Source organism: Esox lucius, chromosome 22, assembly GCF_011004845.1.
Source record: "Esox lucius isolate fEsoLuc1 chromosome 22, fEsoLuc1.pri, whole genome shotgun sequence".
NCBI lineage: Eukaryota > Metazoa > Chordata > Actinopteri > Esociformes > Esocidae > Esox > Esox lucius.
This window is the reverse complement of record NC_047590.1, coordinates 23580555-23602896: the sequence shown is the minus strand read 5'-3', so window position 1 is coordinate 23602896 and position 22342 is coordinate 23580555. Positions and strand designations below refer to the sequence as shown.

Genomic DNA, 22342 nt, shown 5'->3' with positions numbered 1-22342 from the left:
AATAAATGCATTTAGATATGGTCTAACGGTTAGAGTCCGTAATTTGAGGTAATTCATAACAGCATGTAATGGATAAGAGAAAGAGATGCCGAAATGGTATTAGAGTTACTAACTCAAATGTGATGGCGAGTCTGATTGTGGAGAGATATCAACTCTGAGTGATGTGTCCTGGGTTGGCTCTTCATCTGACGGGTCATCTGACAATGATTCAACACCTCAGAGACAAGTGAGGCAGACTGACCCTCTGCTTCAAGACAGATCTACTATTTAATAGCTTTTGCCTACATAGCTTGACATAATAATGTTATGATAAGTATGAGCATTTTATAGGCTCAGTCTAAAGTAATTATTCATAAGAGTGTGCTGCCAAACCATCACTAGCAGAGATCGGGAAAGATGACACAGCATGGACTACCATCGAGTCTGGCGTAACATTTGCAACATTTGTTTGTGCGATGGAGTGATGTTGCAGCAAAACTGAAAATGTACAGTGGCTGAAGCGCTCAGAGCAAGTGAAGAAAGAGCCACCTGGGATGTTTCACTTGTGGAGTTCAAGGCTTTTATTGGGCTTCTATATGTGAGGAGTGCATACTGTGAGAAGTGCATTGGGATGGAAAGTTTCTGGTCTGAGCAATGGGGCAACAAATTTTTCATCTCAACGTTAATGAAGAATCGATTTCATGAGGTAATTTGCTTCCTGTGCTTTGATAAGAAGGAGACGCGGCAACACTGGTTGACCACTGACAAGTTTGCGCTCATGACTGAAGTGTGGGAGAGATTCATACAGAACTGCATTGCATGCTACAAACCAGGGCCGGACATTACCGTGCATGAACAGCAGTTCCCAACTAAGGCAAGGCACTGGTTCATGCAATACATGCCTAACAAGCCAGATACATTTGGTATTACGTTTTGGCTGGCAGCAGGTATTGACAGCAAATACATGTTGAATGGCACCCCATACTTGGGTAAGGATGAAAGCAGACCAGCCACACAATCCCTTGGAGAGAATGTGGTACTGAAATTTGTGGAGCTATTTGTTGGTAAGGGGAGAAATATCATGTTTTCTTGGCTGTGCCTTGGTGGTGTGATGCAACTTTGACAAATAAGGATATTATCTATACCTTTTTCCTGATCTATGCATTTGCATTACTTTCTCTGAAATGTATGTAAAATAATTTTCTCTGGTCTTCATATTACTTCAGACTCACAGCCTGGCCAATGTGTTTTAACATTGTGGCTTTTAATACAGAAAATGTAACAACAACTTTAGTAATTCACAGTTAGATGCCAATGGTATTTCTTCAGTTGTGTAAACTGGGAGATTCCACAGCACAGTGATTAAATACTTTTGCAATAAACCTAATTTCAGTTCTTTTTGTAAAAAAAAATCCCAACATGAAACTTGCAGTTCAAGCTTCACAAAATTCCCTTATAGATCTTCACTCGTTTTAAAATGCAAATAAAACCAAGTATATGGTGTTTTCGAGGTCCGGAAACATAGGTGTGGATACTTTTAAAATTACCACACGAGACAATTTGGTTTTAGAATGTGTTACTTCACACACATATCTTGGTATTTGTTTAGATAATAAACCCACATTACCAAGTTGGTAAAGTTCAGAATTGGGTTCCTTTATATAAATAAAGTATGATGTCATCTCTATATAGAAATAAAATTGTTCAGGCGACTATATGTCACTGTTAGATTGTGGTGATATACTATACATGCATGTTTTTATTGTTTGTTGTTGTAATACTTGGGTCCACAGTACATTTTTCATCCTCTATAAATAAAATAAAATAAATACATTTTAAAAAACTAATACAATAACCTTACAATAATGTTTTTAACTGTCATTATTTTATCATAATATATCATATGTACCATTTTAATTAAGTAAAATCAAACAATTGTTCAGGAGTTTGTACCTGTTTGTGAGCATGGTCATAAGAGTTGATGTGGTTGTCAAATTGTTGATGCTTGTAGTACTGCTTGTCACACAGCTCACAATAGAAGTTAGCCTTCACATCCTCTAGGGCCTCAGCCATCGTTCTCTCCCTCTGTGCATAATCCTGAAAAATATATAGAAAACATGAAATCAAATTATGTATTGGTGATACTTGCACCTGTTATCAGGTAATAAATATTAACTTTTTGAATAACTAATGCACAGCACAGCTGTTAATTGTCACTTATAATAATACATCTGACATCATCATTATTTTTGCATTAGCATTTTGCTAATGCTCTACCAGATGTTATGAAAATTTTATGAAACATTTTCATGAGAAGGCCATTGAAAATACATAGTAATGCCTCATATTGTTATAAAATGCAATTTTTTAAAATTATTATTTATTATTTACAAGCATGTAAAACAACTTTTGTATTTACTGTAAAAACAATCTATATCATCAGAGAAAATCCCAAACAAGTTCTGCTTTCATCCATTTATGTTCTCCATGTTAAAGCAGTCAATATCAGTATACTGAATTGGCTGATCTCTCCTGATAATCCGACTGGTCTTTAAGAGAGATAAACCTGAGACACTTTTGGGGATATTAGAAGCTTACATTAAATCATATTGTATATTTTTTGTCACTTTGGTACTGTTGAAACACATATGTGGTAATATATCACCACACTTAGTACAAAAAAGTAAGGTTCAGCCAGAAAAGACCACACATAATATAATTTTTTTGGGAGACAGCAGTACCTTTTATAGGTCTTGCACGTTCTGTTCCTCTGGGGTAAATGTCTGCCATAACATGATCATGTATATGATACTACTAATAACAATATCAACACCATAATATCAATAATAGCAATCCCCAGAGGCAAAGAGCAAGGTATGCAGAACCGATCCCCCCATGAAAACAACACAGAACCAATGTAGGCAAGGGTGTTGGGTGGTTTTGCACATGCATGCTAATAAGATCAGTGCTGATCAGACTGAGTGAGTAACCTGATGATTAGGTTGATGATTTTGTGACCTACTACACTAATACCATCAAAAAAAAAAAATTTTAGAACAAAAAGCATATTTGACATTGACTGAGCAGAACAATCAAGATCATACATCTCTGTGCCATCTAGAAAGAAATGTTTGACCTTGAAATATGAGCTATCTTGATATCAGTTTGGATCATATACTGTACCATAATTGATAATTATGTGCTTCGAAAGACTTAAGTCCTGCCTCCCCACAACACTGGATCCCTACCAGTTTGCCTACCTAACAGTTCTACAGAGGATGCCATCTCCATAGCTGTACACTCTGCCCTGACCCACCTGGACAAAACCAACACCTACAGTGGGGAGAACAAGTATTTGATACACTGCCGATTTGGCATGTTATCCTACTTATAAAGCATGTAGAGGTCTGTAATTTTTATCATAGGTACACTTCAAGGTACACTTCAACTGTGAGAGACGGAATCTAAAATAAAAATCCAGAAAATCACATTGTATGATTTTTAAATAATTAATTAGCATTTTATTGCATGATCACCTACCAACCAGTAAGACTTCCGGGCTCTCACAGACCTGTTAGTTTTTCTTTAAGAAGCCCTCCTGTTCTCCACTCATTTCCTGTATTAACTGCACCTGTTTGAACTCGTTACTGTAACGGTCCCAGCCTGAGGGGAACGTTCCGCTTCGTGTTTTCTGTTTGTCCTTGGCTTGTCTTGTCCTTTTTCCTGATCTTGTTTCATTTAATCGGTCTATTTCTTTCACCTATGTTTAGCCCCCCCTGTTTCTGTTCTTCTTGTTGGTCTGTGTATTTAGTTCAGCCATTTACCCCTGTCGGTCATTGTGCGTGTCATGTTTCCGTGTTCCTGACTCCTGAGTGTATTTCGTAGTGCCCGGCACTCCGTTTTGTTTCGCTGCTTTTGTGTTTATTAAAAGACGCCTCAAATCTCTGTGCCTGCCTCCTTCTCCCTCCTTTGAAACGTGACAGTTACCTGTATAAAAGACACCTGTCCACACAATCAATCAAACAGACTCCCACCTCTCCACAATGGCCAAGACCAGAGAGCTGTGTAAGGACATCAGGGATGAAATTGTAGACCTGCAAAAGGCTGGGATGGGCTACAGGACAATAGGCAAGCAGCTTGGTGAGAAGGCAACAACTGTTGGTGCAATTATTAGAAAATGGAATAAGTTCAAGATGACGATCAATCTCCCTTGGTCTGGGGCTCCATGCAAGATCTCACCTCATGGGGCATCAATGATCATGAGGAAGGTGAGGGATCAGCCCAGAACTACATGGCAGGCCCTGGTCAATGACCTGAAGAGAGCTGGGACCACAGTCTCAAAGAAAACCATTAGCAACACACTACTAATCTTCCAGCATGACAAGGACCCGATACACACAGCCAGGGCAACTAAGGAGTGGCTCCGTAAGAAGCATCTCAAGTTCCTGGAGTGGACTAGCCCGTCTCCAGACCTGAACCCAATAGAAAATCTTTGGAGGGAGCTGAAAGTCCTTATTGCCCAGCGACAGCCCCGAAACCTGAAGGATCTGGAGAAGGTCTGTATGGAGGAGTGGGCCAAAATCCCTGCTGCAGTGTGTGCATACCTGGTCAAGAACTACAGGAAACGTACAAACCCGATTCCAAAAAAGTTGGGACACTGTACAATTGTGAATAAAACAGAATGCAATGATGTGGAAGTTTCAAATTTCTAAATTTTATTCAGAATACAACCTAGATGACATATCAATTGTTTAAACTGAGAAAATGTATCACTTTAAGGGAAAAATAAGTTGATTTTAAATTTCATGGCATCAACACATCTCAAAGAAGTTGGGAAAAGGCCATGTATACCACTGTGTGGCATCCCCTCTTCTTTTCATAACAGACTGCAAACGTCTGGGGATTGAGGAGACTGAAGTTGCTCAAGTTTATGAATAGGAATGTTGTCCCATTCTTGTCTAATATAGGCTTCTAGTTGCTCAACTGTCTTAGGTCTTCTTTGTCGCACCTTCCTCTTTATGATGCGCCAAATGTATTCTATGGGTGAAAGATCTGGACTGCAGTCTGGCAGGCAGTACCCGGATCCTTCTTCTATGCAGCCATGACATTGTAATTGATGCAGTATGTGGTCTGGCATTGTCATGTTGGAAAATGCAAGGTCTTCCCTGACAGAGACAACGTCTGAATGGGAGCATATATTGTTCTAGAACTTGGATATAACTGTCAGCATTGATGATGCCTTTCCAGATGTGTAGGCTGCCCATGCCACACGCACTCATGCAACCCCATACTATCAGAGATCCAGGCTTCTGAACTGAGCGCTGATAACAACTTGGGTTGTTCTTGTCCTCTTTAGTCCGGATGACATGGCGTCCCAGTTTTCCAAAATGAACTTCAAATTTTGATTAGTCTGACCACTTTGCCACAGTCCATTTTAAATTATCCTTGGCCCAGAGAAAATGCCTGTGCTTCTGGATCCTGTTTAGATACGGCTTCTTTTTTGACCTATAGAGTTTTAGCCGGCAACCGCAAATGGCACGGTAGATTGTGTTTACCGACAATGTTTTCTGGAAGTATTCCTGAGCCCAAGTTGTGATTTCCATTACAGTATAATTCCTGTATGTGATGCAGTGCCGTCTGAGGGCACGAAGATCATGGACATCCAGTATGGTTTTCCGGCCTTGACCCTTACGCACAGAGATTGTTCCAGATTCTCTGAATCTTTGGATGATATTATGCACTGTAGATGATGATAACTTCAAACTCTTTGCAATTTTTCTCTGAGAAACTCCTTTCTGATATTGCTCCACTATTTTTCGCCGCAGCATTGGGGGAATTGGTGATCCTCTGCCCATCTTGACTTCTGAGAGACACTGCCGCTCTGAGAAGCTCTTTTTATAGTGTCCCAACTTTTTTGGAATTGGGTTTGTATGATCTCTGTAATTGCAAACAAAGGTTTCTGTACCAAATATTAAGTTCTGCTTTTCTGATTTATCAAATACTTATGTCATGTAATAAAATGCTAATTAATTTCTTAAAAATCATACAATGTGATTTTCTGGATTTTTGTTTTAGATTCCGTCACTCACAGCTGAAGAGTACCTATGATAAAAATTACAGACTTCTAAATGCTTTGTAAGTGGGAAAACCTGCAAAATCGGCGGTGTATCAAATACTTGTTCTCCCCACTGTATGTGAGCATTCAACACAGTCATCCCCTCTAGGCTGGTCAACAATCTCCATGACCTTGGGATCAGCCCCTCTCTCTGCAACTGGACTTTGGACATCCTAACCAACAGACCCCAGTCTCTCAGGTTAGACAACTTCACATCCTCCACCCTGATCCTGAACACTGGTGTTCCACAAGGATGTGTGCTGAGCCCCCTCCTGTACTCCCGCTTCACCCACGACTGCGTTCTTGTACACAGTTCCAACACCATCGTCAAGTTTGCAGACGACACCACATGGTGTCAATGATGGGTCAGCCTACAAGGAGTAGGTCAAGCACCTGGTGGCATGGTGCACTGACAACAACCTGGCCCTCATTGCAAAGAAAACCAAGGAGCTCATTGTGGATTACAGGAAGTCTAAAGGCTGTAGTCATGCCCCAGTTCTCATCAATGGCACTGAGGTGGAGCATGTGTCTAGCTTAAAATTCCTGGGTGTCCACATCTCTGAGGACCTCTCCTGGACCCTTAACACCTCAGCCCTGGTCAAAAAGGCATAGCAGGGCATGTACTTTATAAGGAGGCTTGAAAGTCTGCCTGTCTTCCAAGATCCTTGTGAACTTTTACTGCTGTACAATCGAGAGCATTCTGACTAACTGCACCAAAGTGTGGTTTAGCGGTTGCTTCGTTGCTGACCAAAAGGCCCTGCAACGGGTCATGAAAACCATCCAGCACATCACTGATGCCCAGCTTCCAGTCATCAAAGACCTCCAGCGCAAGCTGTGTCTGCGCAGGGTGTGTGGGATCATTAGGGACCCTTCACATCCATATGACAAATTGTTTGCCCTCCTACCATCAGGCAGGCGGTACATGACTCTGTGACTCATCACTAACCATACCCCACCTGCCACTCAGGGACCTTGTTGCACTATTCCCTTTGTACTACTCTGACACTGCCTTGCAAAGTCTGATAATGGAAGTTTTCAGGTGTTACAGGAATGTGTCTAGCTCGGGAACCTCACTACTGCTATCCCTGCATTTCAGTTGCACAAGCACCTTGCACATTCAATTTACCTCTTTGCCCATTTAGAATTGCAATCGTGCTTGCATTTTTATAGTTGTTACATATGTATGTCTACCTCGGGGGACTTCATTGCTGCATCTCTGCATCCCGGGAATTTATTGCTTGATCTCTGCATCTCGGTTGCACATAATAGATCATGCAAACTGTTGTGGAAATTCTTGAACTGATGTATACTTGGTCCTATGCATGTATGAATGAGTTACTAGTTAAAGATGCCGAGAGGGATCTGATGTTTGACTAGGAGACATCCTTGGCCAGCACCAGCGGATTAGAGGGTTACTCGTAAATCAGTAAATCTGTATAACAATTTAGTGTCTCGGTTGATTGTCCAGACATTGTGTCTCCTCAGGAGTTGAGAAGGATAAGGTGGGGGGACAGCCCGCCCTTTGGGTAAAACCTGACACAAGACAGATGGGCAACAACTTACCACACCCCTTTTCTATGTAATATATACTGCTGAATGACCTGTATCGAGTTAGAGACTCCTCGGACGATTATGTTTGTAAGCGGTTGACGCATCTCTCTAATTTGCAAATAATAATAAAATGGTTAACTTGGGCCGAGATAATTTGTCTCTGTTTCTTACTCCTTTAAGAGTTTCGATCGATGGAATTACCATCACAAAACCCAGACATCCCCATCCTATCTGAAACATGGTTATCAAAGATGATAACTGATGCAGATATTGCTTCTGATGGTTATAATGTTTTCAGATTGGATAGGATGAGGAAGGGTGGAGGAGTGTTGCCATAGTGCCAAAAGAATTAGAATTTCTAGCCTTAAATTAGGAATTAACTGTAACATTACCCTGATAAGTGTATATCACCCTCCCTCTGCTAAGAAAGGCTTGCTAAGTCATCCGATGGACTTCTTAGCATCTTTTATGTAATCTGAAATAGTTGTCCTTGGCGATTTTAATCTTGATTGGCTAACACATGACTCAGATCATATGAAGGAGTTATGTCTTGGGCTAAACTTGACCCAGTTTATCACTAGCCCTAATCTAGATTGAATAATAATATTCACTAGATTTTAACAAATGTACCTGATCATTATTTGTTATCTGAGATGTCAGAAATCATAGTTCCATACCTCACATTGTCACTAAAAGAAACGTTCTGCAAGATCTTTCCTTAAGTACGTTTGACTGCATCAATGCTATCTCAGATGTTGAGAAAGCACAAGAGGATTTCACTGTGGGTTTTAAATCAGATGAGCATGTTCCATATACAGTTGTGCTCATAAGTTTGCATATCCTGGCATAAATTGTGATATTTTGGCATTGATTTTGAAAATATGACTGATCATGCAACAAAAAATTATTTTATTTAAGGATAGTGATCATATGAAGCCATTTTTATCTCATTGTTGTTTGGCTCCTTTTTAAATCATAATGATAACAGGAATCACACATATGACCCTGATCAAAAGTTTACATAGACTGGAATGTTTGGCCTTGTTACAGACACATAAGGTGACACATACAGGTGAAAATAGCAATTAAAGGTGAATTTAAACCCACACCTGTAGCTTTTTAAATTGTAATTAATGTCTGTGTATAGTCAGGGAGTTTTTTTGCTTTCACATTGATGCACTGAGCAAGCTAGACACTGAGCCACAGGGAGCACAAAGGAGATGTCAAAAGACCTGTGAAACAAGGTAATATAACTTAATAAAGATGGAAAAGGATATAAGATATCCAAAGCCTTGCAAATGCCAGTCATAACTGTTCAATCACTTATTAAGAATTGGGAAATTCAGGGATCTCTTGATACCTAGCCAAGGTCAGGTAGACCAAGAAAGATTTCAGCCAGCATTGCCAGAATAATTGTATGGGATAGAAAGAAAAACCCACAGATAACCTCAGGAGGAATACAGGCTGCTCTGGAAAAAGACGGGATGTTTGTTTCATGGAGCACAATACAACGATACTTTAACAAAAATGAGCTGCATGGTCGAGTTGCCAGAAAGAAGACTTTATGCCACAGAATACCCAGTTACAATATGCCCGACAGCACCTTGACATGCCCCACTGCTTCGGGCAGACTGTAATTTGGAGTGACGAGACCAAAATAGAGCTATATGGTCACGACTATGTTTGGAGAGGGGTCAACAAGGCCTATAGTATTTGAGCTCTAAAAGCATGCAGCATGTCATCAGAAAATACGGGCAGACAATTTGCATTCTTCTGCTGCGCATGGGACGCACTTTCCAGCACGATACTGACACTAATCACAAGGCCAAGCTGACCCTCCAGTGGTTACAGCAGAAAAAGGTGAAGGTTCTGGAGTGGCCATCACAGTCTCCTGATATCATCAAGCCACTCAAACATGCAGTTCATGCAAGATGACCAAAGACTTTGCATGACCTGGAGGCATTTTGCCAAGACGAATGGCCAGCTCTACCACCTGCAAGAATTTGGGGCCTCATAAACAACTATTACAAAAAACTGCACGCTGTCATTGATGCTAAAGGGGGTAATACACAGTATCAAAGGTATGCAGATGTTTTGTTTAACGATTGTGCCATTCTGTTATGGCCTACAGTTGAATGTGAATCCCATAAAAAATAAAAGATGTGTTTTGCCTGATCCCTCATGTTTTCTTTACAAATGGTACATATATTATCCAAGGGAATGCAAACTATTTTGCACAACTGTATATGAGTCAGGGTAAAAATAAATCCAATCCTTGGTTCAATCATGATATCTCTGATGCTATGCATAAAAAGGAAGAAAGCTAGAAAAACATAATGGAAGAAATCAAGGAAAATTTCGGGCTGGCAGACCTTTAAGCATCTGAGAAACCTTTGCATGAAGCTTGTACTATTTAAACTAACTGATTGTTATGGGAATCCAGAAAATGTTTGGGAAGTAGTTAAAATACTAAAGAAGAATTCCATCAACCCACTACCATCAACCCATCTACTACAAGTATGAGACACTGGGCCAATTACTGAAAAATATGCCATTAGGCAAGCTTTCAATCTCCACTTTATTACAGCTGGCTCTCTATCCATCCATCCATCTTCTTCCGCTTATCCGGGGCCGGGTCGCGGGGGCAGCAGTCTAAGCAGGGATGCCCAGACTTCCCTCTCCCCAGACACTTCCTCTAGCTCTTCCGGGGGGACACCGAGGCGTTCCCAGGCCAGCCGGGAGACATAGTCCCTCCAGCGTGTCCTAGGTCTTCCCCGGGGTCTCCTCCCGGTGGGACGGGACCGGAACACCTTCCCAGGAAGGCGTTCCGGAGGCATCCGAAAAAGATGCCCAAGCCACCTCAGCTGACCCCTCTCGATGTGGAGGAGCAGCGGCTCTACTCTGAGCTCCTCCCGGGTGACCGAGCTTCTCACCGTATCTCTAAGGGATCGTCCAGCCACCCTGCGGAGAAAGCTCATTTCGGCCGCTTGTATCCGGGATCTTGTCCTTTCGGTCATGACCCAAAGCTCATGACCATAGGTGAGAGTAGGAACGTAGATTGACTGGTAAATCGAGAGCTTCGCCTTGCGGCTCAGCTCTTTCTTCACCACGACAGACCGATACATCGCCTGCATTACTGCAGAAGCTGCACCGATCCGTCTGTCAATTTCCCGTTCCATCCTTCCCTCACTCGTGAACAAGACCCCTAGATACTTAAACTCCTCCACTTGAGGCAGGCACTCTCCACCAACCTGAAGTGGGCAAGCCACCCTTTTCCGACTGAGGACCATGGCCTCGGATTTGGAGGTACTGATTTTCATCCCCACTGCTTCACACTCGGCTGCAAACCGTCCCAGTGCATGCTGAAGGTCCTGGTTAGAAGGGGCCAACACGACAACATCATCTGCAAAGAGCAGAGACGAAATCGTGTGGTCCCCAAACCTGACACCCTCCGACCCCTGGCTGCGCCTAGAAATTCTGTCCATAAAAATTACAAACAGAACCGGTGACAAAGGGCAGCCCTGCCGGAGTCCAACATGCACTGGGAACAAGTCTGACTTACTGCCGGCAATGCGGACTAAGCTCCTGCTTCGGTTGTACAGGGACCTGACAGCCCTTAGCAAAGGACCCAGGACCCCATATTCCCCAAGTACCCTCCACAAGATGCCGCGAGGGACACAGTCGAATGCCTTCTCCAAATCCACAAAACACATGTGGATTGGTTGGGCAAACTCCCATGAACCCTCCAACACCCCGTAGAGGGTATAGAGCTGGTCCAGTGTTCCACGGCCCGGACGAAAACCACACTGTTCCTCCTGAATCCGAGGTTCTACTATCGGCCGTATTCTCCTCTCCAGAAAGCTGGCTCTCTATTTGAAAAAAACCTCTTGAGATATTCCTAGTGTAATTTGTGCCAGGCAATTCAGTTGTTGATGTGCAGGGTTTTTGCTGGACCATGTAAGCAGAGCCGGCCAAGAAGAGCGAATGTCTGTGGCGTAGTGGTTAAAAACAGTAACTCTCGTGTTCAAATCTATTGAGAGCAACAACATTTACTAATTTTATTTGTGGGCCGCAATTAAACTGTTTACGGTTATACAGTATTGCGACTATTTCTGGTAGATTTCATGATTCTCTCGCCTTTTCACTTGATGAAAAAGTTTGTTATTTTCAATTTTATTGATAGTTATTGTATCAATGTCATTCAAGTATGAAAGAAAAAGGTATGTTGTTATGCCATGAAATGAAATAGCTTTGGCAGTATAAAGTTCAGACTCTATAGAATTAATATTACTATTACTAATTATTTTTATGAACTATTACTGGCTAATACGCTGTTAAAACAGCCCACTGCAAACAGCATACAGTTCATGGACGCTATGTGTGGTGGAGGTAAACTTAGTTAAGAAACGTTAGTCAGTTTAACTGTATCTATGTCATTCAGGAATGGCCCATTTACCATAAAAAAGGGCCAGTGGCAAAAGAGGATTTGTTCAGGATAGACACAAGAGGCTATACTGACACCCTGCAAATATACAGCTCTGTGGTGTGGTGGTTAACGGCACAGCCTTTCACATGGGTGACCCGAGTTTGAATCTCGAGAGGGCAACATTTTCTATAGCAGGCCGGCTGAATTAGGCTTGTCTGGTTTCTTGTTCATTGAAACCTTTCACTGTAAGTTAATGTGTTTGATGCTCTGTGCCATGGATACTAAACAAGCAACAGGGGATGATGCTCTGGATCCAGGCCTAATGTTTAGTGCTGCACTATTGATCTCTGAAGCCTTAACACATATTTTTAATCTTACATTAAAAACTGGGATTATCTCAAGGATATGGATAGCCACCCATGTGTTGCCTCTACATAAGGGTGGAGACAAAATTATCCTACCTGGCAAAAATATTTGTCTCTGGCAAATATTAGTTGCGTGCTTTGTTGTGGAAATTCTTGAACTGATGTATTCTTGTTCATCCTATACATGTATAAATGGGTTACTAGTTAAAGATGCCGAGAGGGATCTGGTGTTTGAATTGGAGACATCCTTGACCGGCACCGGTGGATTAGAGAGTTACTCATAAATCTATATAACCCTTTAGTGTCTCTGTTGATTATCCAGACATTGTGTCTCCTCAGGAGTTGAGAAGGATAAGGTGGGGGGGACAGCCCGTCCTTTGGGTAAATGTTACACAAGACCCTTCTAACATTTTAAATAAATACGGATTGTTCATGTCCTACGGGAGAGACTCCTCGGACGATTATGTTTGTATTCGTTTGACGCGTCTCTCTTATTTGCAAATAATTAATAAACTGTTAATTGTGCCAAAATAATTTTGTCTCTGTTTCTTACTCCTTTAAGAGTGTCGATTGATGGAATTACCATCACAATTTGGGAGTTCGTCCTCGGTTACTGATCCTGGGGTCTCGTCCTTAAATCATAGCGGGTTCTCCGTGCACGGCCCAATTCCTCCCCCGCTCGTGGACTGGCTGCGAAAGGGCTGAGACTCAGCTTACATGGTTTTTGGGATTCCTCAGTACAGGTACCCGGGCTTAAATTTCAAACACGGGAGGTAAGGGCACTTTAGTTAGCGTTTTGGGCGCATTTATACGGGGGTTAGGGCTCCTTTTTGCGTTTGGGCGCAAGTGTGTGTGTTGGGGCACATCCTGGTAATATGTGTTAGGGCACATTTAAATTCTGCAGAAAATCTCACTTGCTGGACGACGGGTCTATTAACGAAGTCAGGGCACGTTGATTGAGATGAAAGTGTTAGGGCACTTATGCGTTAGGGCGCTGGTATATGTGTTAGGGCACATTAGGTTTCAGTGGTTCTGGTGTGAGCGGCGCGCTCACATGTCATGAGATTCATTAATAAAATAGGGTTTGTTTCGCCGCATTTGTTTTTTTTTGCTGCGTTTGATGTTGGGTAAGCGTTGTGGTGAGTTTTTGGCGATGGAGTTTATGTTTCTGGTGTTTGGACATGTGAACTTTTGTTTCTTTGAGTGTTATTAGGTTTTTTCTGTGCCTGGCGTTTTCGTTCAGTGACGGATGCGCGGCCTGCCGTGCTGATTGGAGGTAGATGGCCGTGGTAACGTATGGAAGTTGCTGGAGGCGTAATGTGAAGTTGTTTGGAAGGCGTAGGCTACGGTGTGTAGAGAGTGTTGACTGATGGAAGCTTTGGGAAAGTTGTTTGGGGTGTATTGACCTGTGTTGTAGCCCTTTTCGTTCAGGTTGTCCTCTATGACCGCCCCCACCCGCTACTTCTTGGAGGTTTGCGTGGTCCCAACATTTCCCTGCAATCGACATAGCCAACCCCCGCCGGAGGCCGAACTGGCCCCCGTTTGGTTTCGCTCTATGGACCTTTTCGTTGTCCGTGGTGGTGTTTGCTTCGCTTTGGAAGTGTTGAGCGTGTCTACACGCGTCAATAATATGTCCAGAATTGGGGAGTCTCCAGTGTTTGCAGAGACTGAGAATAAAGAAGACTACAGACCCGGGGTTGAGGAAGAGACTTTGCTAACCACTACGTTTGAATTAATTAAGCTACCATTAGACATTCGACTGGACATTGGATTTGGGAAGATACCATTGGGAATCAAGACAACGGCTGTACATGTGTATTGTTCCCGCAAGAATAGAGACAGGTACATGGGAACACGCAGGAACGCTGAACCGCCTGAGGGAGGGGTGCTGACGGTCAGACAGGAGATGGACCATAGCGTGGGCATCAAACGGTGAGGTCATTCCTTAATACAGCTTTCATATGCTTTAGTGAACTATGTGGTTGGTTTCTGTATGTCAGATTTGATGATTTTGTGGAAGTTGATAGATGGATTTGAGAAAGTATGGTAAATAGAAGTTATTTTTGAGGTCTTTTGGTTATAGCGCCTGTAGTTAGGAAAATGTTGTTTTGTTCCATATCCTGACAACCATTCCCATGCAGCTAACCTATTGCTATTGCTGCAAGAAGGTTGTCTCGTTTGTTTTTAGACAGTAGGGGAATTGTGTCTCGCCGTGCAACCTATATTATGGGTAGGGGAGAATCTGTCCTATGGGCAAGCGGTGAGCAGGCCTCGGGTTGATTTCCAACCACGTAGCTAGGGCACTGATGGCTAAGGGGCGATATCTGTTGCCCGTCTATGCCTGCTGCAGTGCTCGGAGGACCTTGCAGATTTTTTGAAAGCTCTATGTCCACCAATTTCAGAGACTGTAGGAAGGAGTAGAGACTGCTCCTAAATTGTTAGTCAGCTTATGGTTTAAATCAGTAGTTGTACTAATGAATTGGTTTGTGTGCGTGCGCCATTTGTGTTTTTTCTGTATGTGATTATGGCCCGAGTCACGGGCATTTGTCAATATCTGGTTATGGTCGACATCTAGTAAATGCGTTTGTCCATTTTGGTAATCTCTGTGCACGGGGGTTCCGATTGGCTGCATTGTGTGTTCCTTGGTGGAATGTTTGTGTATTTGTTCGAGGCCCGCTTTTTCGCCTTTTGCCTTTGTGCTAAATCTGCTAAATTGAAATTTGCCTTCTAGTGTTGTGCTGATGGCTGGCACACGTGGTGGTGTTCGCCTGCTAACTTAGGTTTGTTAAGAAGATAATGGCCTAAATTTAATTAGAGGGATACACTCACCTAAAGGATTATTAGGAACACCTGTTCAATTTCTCATTAATGCAATTATCTAATCAACCAATCACATGGCAGTTGCTTCAATGCATTTAGGGGTGTGGTCCTGGTCAAGACAATCTCCTGAACTCAAAACTGAAAGTCAGAATGGGAAAGAAAGGTGATTTAAGCAATTTTGAGCGTGGCATGGTTGTTGGTGCCAGACGGGCCGGTCTGAGTATTTCAAAATCTGCTCAGACACTGGGATTTTCAAGTACAACCATTTCTAGGGTTTACAAAGAATGGTGTGAAAAGGGAAAAACATCCAGTATGCGGCAGTCCTGTGGGCGAAAATGCCTTGTTGATGCTAGAGGTCGGAGGAGAATGGGCCGACGGATTCAAGCTGATAGAAGAGCAACTTTGACTGAAATAACCACTTGTTACAACCGAGGTATGCAGCAAAACATTTGTGAAGCCACAACACGCACAACCTTGAGGCGGATGGGCTACAACAGCAGAAGACCCCACCAGGTACCACTCATCTCCACTACAAATAGGAAAAAGAGGCTACAATTTGCACAAGCTCACCAAAATTGAACAGTTGAAGACTGGAAGAATGTTGCCTGGTCTGATGAGTCTAGACTTCTGTTAAGACATTCAGATGGTAGAGTCAGAATTTGGCGTAAACTGAATGAGAACATGGATTCATCATGCCTTGTTACCACTGTGCAGGCTGGTGGTGGTGGTGTAATGGTGTGGGAGATGTTTTCTTGGCACACTTTAGGCCCCTTAGTGCCAATTGGGCATCATTTAAATGCCACGGCCTACCTGAGCATTGTTTCTGACCATGTCCATCCCTTTATGACCACCATGTACCCATCCTCTGATGGCTACTTCCAGCAGGATAATGCACCACGTCACAAAGCTCGAATCACTTCAAATTGGTTTCTTGAACATGACAATGAGTTCACTGTAATGAAATGGCCCCCACAGTCACCAGATGTCAACCCAATAGAGCATCTTTGGGATGTAGTGGAACGAGAGCTTCGTGCCCTGGATGTGCATCCCACAAATCTCCATCAACTGCAAGATGCTATCCTATCAATATGGGCCAACATTTCTAAAGAATGCTTTCAGCACCTTGTTGAATCAATGCCAAGTAGAATTAAGGCAGTTCTGAAGGCGAAAGGGGGTCAAACACAGTATTAATATGGTGTTCCTACTAATCCTTTAGGTGAGTGTAGATTGGGAAATTGGTATAATGATGCTTCTCTAATTTGGTGAAATCTGAGGGGTTAAAATTGTGTTTTCTCTCTCCTTGTATAATGGCCAAAGTATTTAATATTAAGATAACACGCTGTTTTCCATGAAGACTGGATTCGCAGCCAATATAGTCATAGCCTGCAATGGAGGGGAAAATGGCCACGGCCCGTTTATTCCCTGTATAAACAAACCCGTAATGTTCGACATCCTATTTAAAAAAATTAATTTGGGTTTGGTTAATAAATTATAAGATAACAACAATGTGTCTATTATTGATAAGGTGACCATTCTTCAAGAACAGGGTCTGTTATCCTTAGGTTAGTAAACCTCCCCCCACTCCAGGGATAGCCCGAGGTGATAAGACAAAAAAAGGGGGGGGGGTCATGATCTATGACAGGATTACAGAGTGTCTGATAAGAAGAGATTTGTAGAGAAATTAGGATAAATAACAGTTATGTTAGCTGACCTTCAAGATAGTGTGAAATGCTTTGATTTGCAATAAGGTATTTGATCATTTATGTGAAACAATTGTGAATTTGTTTGTAGTTACAATACAACACAATCAGATGTACAAACCTGATTCCAAAAAAGTTGGGACACTGTACAAATTGTGAGTAAAAAAGGAATGGAATAATTTACAAATCTCATAACTTTATATTTAATTCACAATATAATATAGATATCATATTATACATATAACATATCGAATGTTGAAAGTGAGACATTTTGTAATGTCATGCCAAATATTGGCTTGTTTTGGATTTCATGAGAGCTACACATTCCAAAAAATTTGGGACAGGTAGCAATAAGAGGCTGGAAAAGTTTAATATACAGATAAGGAACAGCTGGAGGACCAATTTGCTACTTATTATGTCAATTGGCAACATGATTGGGTATAAAAAGAGCCTATCAGAGCAGCAGTGTCTCTCAGAAGTCAAGATGGGCAGAGGATCACCAATTCCCCCAATGCTGCAGTGAAAAATAGTGGAGCAATATCAGAAAGGAGTTTCTCAGAGAAAAATTGCAAAGAGTTTGAAGTTATCATCATCTACAGTGCATAATATCATCCAAAGATTCAGAGAATCTGGAACAATATCTGTGTGTAAGGGTCAAGGCCGGAAAACCATACTGGATGCCCGGATCTTCGGGCCCTCAGACGGCACTGCATCACATACAGGAATTATACTGTAATGGAAATCACAACATGGTCTCAGGAATACTTCCAGAAAACATTGTCGGTGAACACAATCCATTGTGCCATTCGCGGTTGCCGGCTAAAACTCTATAGGTCCAAAAAGAAGCCGTATCTAAACAGGATCCAGAAGCGCAGGCGTTTTCTCTGGGCCAAGGATCATTTAAAATGGACTGTGGCAAAGTGGAAAAGTGTTCTGTGGTCAGACGAATCAAAATTTGAAGTTCATTTTGGAAAACTGGGACGCCATGTCATCCGGACTAAAGAGGACAAGGACAACCCAAGTTGTAATCAGCGCTCAGTTCAGAAGCCTGCATCTCTGATGGTATGGGGTTGCATGAGAGCGTGTGGCATGGGCAGCCTACACATCTGGAAAGGCACCATCAATGCTGAGAGTTATATCCAAGTTCTAAAACAACATATGCTCCCATCCAGACGTTGTCTCTGTCAGGGAAGACCTTGCATTTTCCAACATGACAATGCCAGATCACATACTGCATCAATTACAATGTCATGGCTGCATAGAAGAAGGATCCGGGTACTGAAATGTCCAGCCTACAGTCCAGATCTTTCACCCATAGAAAACATTTGGCGCATCATAAAGAGGAAGGTGCGACAAAGAACACCTAAGACAGTTGAACAACTAGAAGCCTTTATTAGACAAGAATGGGACAACATTCCTATTCATAAACTTGAGCAACTTGTCTCCTCAATCCCCAGACATTTACAGTCTGTTATAAAAAGAAGAGGGGATGCCACACAGTGGTAAACATGGCCTTGTCCCAACTTTTCTGAGGTGTGTTGATGCCATGAATTTTTAAATCAACTTATTTTTCCCTTAAAGTGATACATTTTCTCAGTTTAAACATTTGATATGTCATCTAGGTTGTATTCTGAATAAAATATTGAAATTAGAAACTTCCACATCATTGCATTCTGTTTTTATTCACAATTGTAGTGTCCCAACTTTTTTGGAATCGGGTTTGTAAATTATATAGCAGCTGTGATGTGGTTAGATGGTGAACTGAGTTCATGAACTACTCTTTGAGAGTGATTCTTCAATGTAAACAAACTATCTTAACTGATGAGTAATTGAAACAGTAATGGGAAAATGAGAAATTGTGCTCTTCTGTTCTTAGAAAAGAGTGGAATTGTTATTTTGCTCCACTAGCAGAACAGAAGCACCAGAAATGTTAATGTTTTAACGATACTGTTACTGATTACAATTGTTCTAATCTATTTAGACAAAGGAAGTAGAAAGACAGGAAATATAGGGTTTGAGTGTTTGATAGTGTTTGGTTCTGCTGCATCAGCGAGATGCAACAAGCTAATGTAATGGACATATTTGTGATGGTGTACTGTGCAGTTGCAACTAATCTTCTCAAGGATAATTCACACTTCAGGTACAGGACACTTGAAAGCGATTCGGCAATAGAGGACTTGAGAGAGTTGGAGCCCAGAGAGAGAAAACGCGGACGTCGACCATGGATGGTTAATGAGTGAACTGTTTAAGAATTGATACCACGGTTTGACATGGTATCAAGAGGATGGATTGTTGTGGAAATTCTTGAACTGATGTATTCTTGGTCGTCCTATACATGTATAAATGGGTAACTAGTTAAAGATGCCGAGAGGGATCTGGTGTTTGAATAGGAGACATCCTTGACCGGCACCGGTGGATTAGAGGGTTACTTGTAAGAAAGAGAAAGAACAAACAATGCTGTAAATCTGTCCCTTTAGTGTCTCTGTTGAATATCCAGACAGTGTCTCCTCAGGAGTTGGGTAGGATAAGGTGGGGGGGACAGCCCGCCCTTTGGGTAAATGTTATACAAGACAGATGGGCAACAACTTACCACACCCCTTCTAACAATTGAAATAAATACAGATTGTTCATGTCTTACGGGAGAGACTCCTTGGACGATTATGTTTGTAAGCGTTTGACGCGTCTTATTTGCAAATCATTAATAAATTGTTAATTGTGCCAAGATACTTTTGTCTCTGTTTCTTACTCCTTGTAGTGTCGATCGATGGAATTACCATCACAGCTGAAAGTGGCTTCCTAAATAAATATCAATCTGGCTTCAGACGTGGCCACGGTAGTTTTACAGCAACTACGTTGATTGTTAACAATATTGTCAAAGCTCTTGATGAAAAGCATATTGTGCAGCTCTGTTTATTAACTTGTCAAAAGCTTTTGATACAGTTGATCATTCAATTTTGCTGAGAAAATTGTCTTCACTGGATCTGGAGAGTGACTCATGTGGTTTGAATATTATCTTAGTGATAGAACCTAGGCCATTGTAATCCATTAGTATGAAGTCAAATGTCCTAGTTGTTCAAAAGGGAGTTCCTCAAGGTTCGGTTGTCGATTGTTCACTGTATTTGTAAATGATATTTGTAATACTGTGAGGAACTGATAATATCATTTTTATGCAGATGACACAGTTATTTATGCTACTGCCCCATCCCATGCTCAAGCATCGCTGCTTATCTTCAGTCAGATTTTTTATTCCTACAAAAATCCTTTATTGGTATTATGTTGGTACTGAATTTGAGTCAAACTAAATATACTCTTCTCTTCCAGATTTCAACATTCAGAAATCAACATTCAGATGATCTTAAAATGAGTACCCTCGATGGTACTTGTAGTAAATTAATTTATTATCATTCTTATTTATTAATTATCTTATTAGAAGGGATTTGCACTCTGTATGCTTGATCAATTACACATATACTGAAAGACTTGTCTCTCTCTCTCTCTGTCACTTATAAGGCCAGTGTCTTGTGTTCAGGGGCAGTGATGAATGGAAAGTCGGCTGAGCAGGGCCTTGGCTCCTTTTAGCAGTAAGTTAAACAGGCCTCTGCCTGTGGCATAAAACAGGCATAAGAAACTGTTCTCTAGGAGGAAGCTCTTGAATAGCAGGGGGTTATTATTACTTACATCCTACAGGTGAACAGAGCTCCTTATTGGGAAGAGCATTGTTAACTTATGTCCCCATATAGTAACTGTCCAGATTGATATATCTCAGCCTTTGATCGGGTTGTCTGGGCAACCAACCTTCTATGATTTTCTGTGTCTCCTGGAGCTAATTGTGTAACCTTGCATTTTTAGACTACCTCATAGTGGCTACTATTCCTTGTATGTACATTCTGCAAATGCTAATTCCGTCATCTGTACTGTTGGAAGGGAATATAACCTTGAAACTTGAAATGCACAATCCGAAAAATCTGTCATGACTTACTCTGTGTTGGTCTCTGTACATGCTTGTTCCCTTGGATCCACGTAATTAAACTTTAAATAATCAATTGTTATACCAGACTTTGAGGACTTTTTATTTTAATAAATCACAAACATTTTCCATCTTCCACATTCTGAAATAGGGGTTCCCAAATATCTTTGGATTTGGTTGGATGAACATCTTTCTTTCAAAACACATTACTGATTTAGTGAAGAAGCTACTATTTAAAATAGGTTAATTTTATAGAAATGCTGTCTTACCAGCATAGGGTTGACACTGTAGAAGTTACTTTTCTGTCAGTACTTAACTGTGGTGATATACTGTATATGCATGCTTCAGTCTCAGTGTTGAAACCTCTTGATGCAGTCTAATGTGCTGCCTTGCGGTTTATTTCTGGTGCCAATTTTAACACATGACAAAACATATTGTCTTTTGTAGACTTTAGTGGGCTGGGACTCTTTGGTTTCCAGGAAAACCAAACATTGGTTAATTTTTGTCTACAAAGCTCTAATGCATAAACATTCCAGCTATCTAATCTCTAAAATAAACTGGAAAGTTGGTGGCTATCAGACTCGCTCCAAAGATTGGTTAGTCATAAAGATTCCTTGGGCTCATTCAGAGCTAGGGAAAACTGCCATTAAAAACAATGCTGCTCATTCTTGGAATAATTTTCAGGAAAATCTTAAGCTAGATGTCTTGGTTTCTGGAGGACAATTTAAAGCAATACAAAATGAATACATTGCTGTTGGATGTAATCTGTATAAATAAAGGTAGAGAAATCCATTGTTTTTAATGGCACATCCCTACGTCCCATTGCAAATAAGGTTTGTTGTGTCTCCCAGTACTGTCTCAAGAGCTTGGAGAAGATACCAGGAGACAAGCTGCTGCACTAGGAGAGCTGGATATGTAATCAACCCAGCAGCAGGAGTCGTATCTGCTCCTTTGTGCAAGGAGGAACAGGAGGAGCACGGCCAGAGCCCTACAAAATGACCACCAGCGGCTACTGGTATGCATGTTTTTGACCAAACTGTCAGAAACAGACTCTATGAAGGCAGTATGAGGGCCCGAAGTCCTCTAGTGGGACCTGTGCTCACAGCCCAGCACTGGGCAGCACATTTGGCATTTGCCAGAGAACACCAGAATTAGCAAGTCCGTCATTGGCGCCCGATTCTCTTCACAGATGAGAGCAAGTTCACACTGAGCACTTGTGACAGACGTCAAAGAGTCTGGAGACGCCGTGGTGAAGGTTATGCTGCCTGCAACATCATTCAGCATGACCGGTTTAGTGGTGAGTCAGTGATGGTCTGGGGACGCATACAGTGGGGAGAACAAGTATTTGATACACTGCCGATTCTGCAGGTTTTCCCACTTACAAAGCATGTAGAAGTCTGTAATTTTTATCAAACAAAA

General features: G+C 41.7%; 1 protein-coding gene across 1 annotated transcript in view; it reads right to left on the bottom strand.

The window, feature by feature from the left end:
• Positions 1-22342, bottom strand: part of LOC109615341 (zinc finger protein 804A) — a 139353-nt gene that overhangs the window by 21480 nt on the left and 95531 nt on the right. Inside the window, exon 2 of the mRNA XM_034289927.1 lies at positions 1933-2076. Within this exon, the coding sequence (XP_034145818.1) occupies positions 1933-2076 (144 nt within the window). The remainder of the gene's footprint in view (positions 1-1932; positions 2077-22342) is intronic.